Raw genomic sequence first — 5594 nt, forward strand, 5'->3', positions numbered from 1 at the left:
TTGTCTCCACTGTTAGAGTAGTAAAAAATACAATAAATTAAATATTGTCTCCCCTGTTAGAGTAGAAAACAATACAATAAATTAAATATTGCCTCCACTGTTAGAGTAGCAACAACACAATATATTAAATAATGTCTGCACTGTTAGAGGAGTAAACAATACAATTTACTAAATATTGTCTCCACTGTTAAAGTAGTAAACAATACAATAAATTAAATATTGCCTCCACTGTTAGAGTAGAAAACAATACAATAAATTAAATATTGTCTGCACTGTTAGAGTAGTAAACAACACAATATATTAAATATTGTTCTGCACTGTTACAATAGTAAGCATTACAATAGATTGAATATTGCTTTTCACTTTTACAGTAGAAAACAATACGAAAGGTCAAATATTGTTCTGCACAGAAGCACATATACTAGAACTATAAAAATGGATAATATGTTTGTAAAAGCAACATAGATAGCGGGGTTGAAAAGGTAAGCGTAGGTGCACGACTACAATTCATGAAATATTACAAAAAGAAAGTAAACTTACAGCAGTGACCTATTGGATATATAGATTATCTGCGTTAAAGGTTATGATTGAAATGTTTATTTCAAAACCACTTTGAAACAAAATTACCAAAAAGAAAGTTATCAGTCTTGTTCAAGCATTTTATCAAGAATTTGATATTCAAAACAGGAGTAAAATGCTATGGAATTCTAAAGATTAACTTAATCATCACACAAAACATAAACTTAATGCTTTTTGATTAATAAACAAGGGTATTTACAAAGGTCAAACATACATCATTCAAATATGTATATCTGTACACCGGTACTCGTGTAAAACAAATGAACTTCCATGATCAATGTAGGGACGGGTATATCCCTAATTATTAGGTACTTATAAACTGTATTTAAAGATATTATAAAACAAATATTTCATCAATTTAACCACCATTTAACCATCTTCCTTATTCCTTTATTAATTCCTTTATTCTTTCATGAACTTTATACTTCATTGAACATGCATGCGTTCATCGATAGCACTAAACAATGATCAAAACAATTCTCACGTTTTCGTACCTCCAGCGTTAAAGTTCACGTCACGACACACTAAGGCTGGACACCAGGAGCAATGCTACTGTGATAAACAGGGGTTTGTATAGATGTTTGTAAGACATCGTTTACACAACAGGAATTCTGAAAGGGAAGACATCTGACCTTGTTGTGTAAAGATTTAGTACGAGATATCTAAAAAGATCATATTTAATAGTTATTGCTGGGTTTTTTTAATTGCTCTTCAACGCAAAGTTATACTGTGTTGAGCTGTTGGAGAAAAGCATTAACGTTTACTTCTGATCGTGAGGTTGCCTTGATCCGGGCTCTGTTTATCTCCTCTTTAGATATGTTCTGACCAGAAATGATAAGTTTGATCATGCAAAGGCGATGTGTAGGCTTCATCTCCCTTTCCATTGTCTCTGTCAAACATTTATCAAAGAACCGAGCACCGATACCGACAATGCATTTAGTCGTTTGTAAATCACCAAACTTTACTGCTTCAAACAGTGCTTCCTTCCTCTCTTCTGAAGGCCACTGTCGAGATTTACACACGTATTCTACTGCCTTCACTCTTTTCCGCCTTTTACAGACTATTTGCAGCAGACTTCCGTCCGGAAACTTTGCTCCCAATTTGTGTAGATCAACCATTAGTTGGTAATAGCCACAGTCTATGGTCTTCACCAGTGCAGCTGACAATGACGTATGTGATGGTCTGCAGTCGTCCAGGAATCGCAGAACATACTCTACCAAAGGGAAAGATTTATTAATCTGAGAGCTTACTGGTATAGCATGCGAAATACTCTCCTCACCAAATTTGGCACCATTCTCATGCAGAAACATGACAATGTCTTCGTATCCACACTGAAGTGCTTTGTCAAGAGCATGTGTCTGTACGATATCTGACCAATTACGTGATGTTCGGACCAGTCTGACCAGCTTCAGCTTATCACTGCCCTGGACACCTTCACTACATACGGAATCAACCAAGCAGTCGTCACCGCATACTTTGCCTGTCTCAATGAGATGAGCAGCCATGTCCATACGGCCGTGTTGCACACTTCTGTTTAGAATATCTACCAAAACATCGTGGTTTGAACGCTGCTGTTTCTCTAGTACTTTGATGATTATGTCAATGATGTCGATTTTCTTTTTCTCAACGTCTTTTAGCTCAACTGGAATGTGTTTCACATTATACATCATCAGTTCCTCAAACGCAGGCCAGTTATTCTTTCCACTACCCCCGGGGACAAACAGCTTCTTTACACATTCTACCAATGCGGTACGTATCTGATGTTCTGACCACTCTCTGGCACCTAACATGTATCGGATCGAGTCTGCCTGTACACGATGCTCCACATTCCATTCTAGGACATTCAGTAAGCTCACGTCACTGAATTGTCCTCCTTTTCCATGCAGATAGCTGACTACATCTGATCTGCATATTTCAACAGCTTTAGAAAGAGCTCTTGTAAAATCATCACCGGACCATTTTCCTGAAGTTGTCACTATCTTAACCATTTCGAAAACTTCAGATGTTCTACAAACAGCCGCAATCAAAGCATCTTCGCTGAATTTCCCTCCTCGTGAAAACAAGTTCTGTACTAGTATTGGCAGTCCAGAGTGAACAGCTGCATTGAGTGCAATAGAAACATGGACCTTGTCGATATACTCGAAGATAGTTTGAATGACATCCATATCTCTTCTGCACACAACCTTTTGAATTGTGTCATCATCTAAATCATATTTTGCTCCTTTGTCTCGCAGGGCGCTGATAGTATTTTTCGTCCCTGACCTCAGTGCCGATTTCAAAGCGGCGGAGAGAATGTCTGCCGAAAACTGTCCGAAAGTTGCCATAATGCTGACAGTTTCAGACACAAAATTGCCACAAGACCCTGATCTTTTGATAAAATCGTCATGGCTAAACCTACCACCTGCTTTGCATAAAATTTCTATATTAGTCAGGTTTCCAAGGTGAACTTGCTGTAACAGCATGGTATCAAGCTGGTCATCTGTGAGTTTGGTAGACAATACCAGGAATCTAACTGTATCAGCATCACATCGATGTAATGCATGTTGGATCAAAGCAGCATCAAGACTTCCAAGCGTTCTTCTGATACAGATTACATCACTCAACTTCTTTCCCTGCCACTCCAGAAGCAATTTGAGAAGCAACACCCTTTTTTCACTCTTTGGTGCTGTAGCTAGAAGCTCTGAAAACATATAATGGAAATAATTCCCATGTTTCGCGTCATTTATCGTTTGTTTCGTTTGTTCTTGCTGTCTTTCTGTATGGAGAGGTGGTATATTACACAATCTGTGTGAAACATTGCACCTGATTTTTTGTAATATCTTAGGGTCTCTAAAAATCCTTGATTCTTCAAGTTCAGATGATGTCCAGATATTTCCAAACAAGACTGTTTTCATGAAGTTTTGATCATTTTGGAACCTGAGCGCAGATCTAAGACAGGAAGTGTCGAAAACTGCTCCTTGGTTTAGTAACAGTTCAATAGACTGAGTGTTCTTGCACTCAATGGCCAGGAGCAATGCTTCTTGTATACAGGCGGTAAAACGGAGAGCCCCGAGTTGACTGATCATATCAAGGTCAACTTTTGACCGGTATAATGCTGACAAAAAAGCCACATTGTTTGCACAAGCTGAAAGTAGACTACTCTGACCATTATCATGAACAGTGATTACTTCTTGTATCAGCTTGTGTTTTGACAGATACTCAAAGAAATGGTCTGCAAACTTTTTGTTTGTGAATCTAGGAAATGATGCTAATGTGATTGGTTTCCAACTTATTATGTGACCTTTTGTGAGCATTTCATAAATCCTCAGTGACAATACATCAAAGCAGGTTTCTGGTACATGCATGCATGGAAGGGTTGGTCGATCAGCCTGGGACAAATCCAAAAGCTCCAGAATAACACGGTTGCTGCATTTCTGTAGTGTTATCTGTGGATTTACTGAACCAAACACCAGACAAACATTTTCTGCAACTGATTCATGACTGAATGTGTAAACTGTGTCATATTTGCTGAGATAGGTCCTTGTCAAGGAAAACAAAGCCTTTTTTAGTACAGCTGTAGGATTATTACTATCCACACCGCATACATCTGCATAGACCTTCAACATTTTCCCCTCGTCCTTAGGCATAGTAAGGGGATTCAGGTCTCTGCTGTCAACTCTTTGGTTTTGCTGTAAAAAGCAGTAAACCAGGGCAAAGTATTTATTTGGCTCACATTTACTCATTTTCTTTATCACCATTTCAAGTAGTATATCTGGATTCTCAAAAAACTTCTGACCCTTTTCATATAATTGGGGATCGTTAAAGAATAGACTGCATACTTGTGGAAACCCAATAGACCTATTTTGTGTCTGAGAGGGTATACTGTACTTGAAGTCATTCTCTCTTTTGTGAAGGATAGAGTAATTCCCTAACATATTTTGTAGTTCTTCAGGTGTGAGCTGGTATTTGTATGTGATATCAACAACTTTCTTTCCTGATAGAATATGATCTATGTTGTCATCTGTGACACCTGCATCGCGTCTGGCATCTGTTAGAATGTGGGTGCGGGAGGTTAAGAGCAACATGACCTTTTTCTTTTCTAAGCACTGGTTTATTTCCCTGAAAAGTGCCTTCCATCTGTTAAGTAGATCTACTTGGTAATTAGATGTTCCAAATAAATCATCTACAAAAACCACAATACCTTCTTTAGCATTTGCATCTACCACTGCTGTCCAATCTTCAGGATTTAACATCTGTAGTGGTGTTTTTGCTTCAATTGCTGAATCAAGCTTACCATCCCTAAGGGCTTTCAATATGTGTGCTGCTAAAGTTGTCTTCCCTTCCCCTGTTACCCCAGTAATAACGGCCATGTTGTAATCTTTTAGACGTTGAAGCACTGCCTTAATGCCCTCCCTCCTCTCCACAAGGACTTCCTTATAGTCATCCATGTACTTGGTAATGGTAGCTTCTGCTGCATCTGAAAGAATAACAATACCACTGAAATAAAGTCTAGGTACTCAAACTATTAAACAACCAATAGTAACGTGCATATGTTTTAGCTGTTGAACAATGCTAGAAGCAGATGCCAATGAAAGCAGGTCATACATCTAAATATCAATTAACAATAAAAAAAAAGACAATATCTGAATGCCCATATGAGTTTCTTCACATAGCAATATCAATCTCTTACAACAAGTAATAAATGTATCAAAGTAAATTTCCTTATGATTTAAAAATAAATATGACAAGGTGTACTTAAATTTCAGAGATGAATACAGTACAATCCAACTTGATTTAAACCAAGTCAAATCAATCAAGATTAGATTATGAAAAGTAAAAGATTACAATGTATGAATTTTATTACTGGCCATGCAAACAAGAACATGTCTCTCTAAAATATAAGTACCCCCTCCCCCCTACCCCTGTAACATACCCCCTACCCCTGTAGCATACCCCCTACCCTTGTAACATACCCCTACCCCTGTAACATACCCCTACCCCTGTAACATACCCCCTACCCCTGTAACATACCCCCT

The 5594-nt window shown here is 38.0% G+C and overlaps 1 protein-coding gene across 1 annotated transcript in view; it reads right to left on the reverse strand.

Annotated features, from left to right (window-relative positions):
* Nucleotides 1–221: 221 nt before the first annotated feature.
* LOC110456272 overlaps nt 222–5594 on the reverse strand; it is a 21675-nt gene continuing 16302 nt past the window's right edge. The window contains exon 8 of the mRNA XM_021506891.1: nt 222–5035. Within this exon, the coding sequence (XP_021362566.1) occupies nt 1302–5035 (3734 nt within the window). The 3' untranslated portion in view covers nt 222–1301. The remainder of the gene's footprint in view (nt 5036–5594) is intronic.

Source organism: Mizuhopecten yessoensis, unplaced genomic scaffold, assembly GCF_002113885.1.
Source record: "Mizuhopecten yessoensis strain PY_sf001 unplaced genomic scaffold, ASM211388v2 scaffold8605, whole genome shotgun sequence".
In the NCBI taxonomy this organism is placed as follows: domain Eukaryota; kingdom Metazoa; phylum Mollusca; class Bivalvia; order Pectinida; family Pectinidae; genus Mizuhopecten; species Mizuhopecten yessoensis.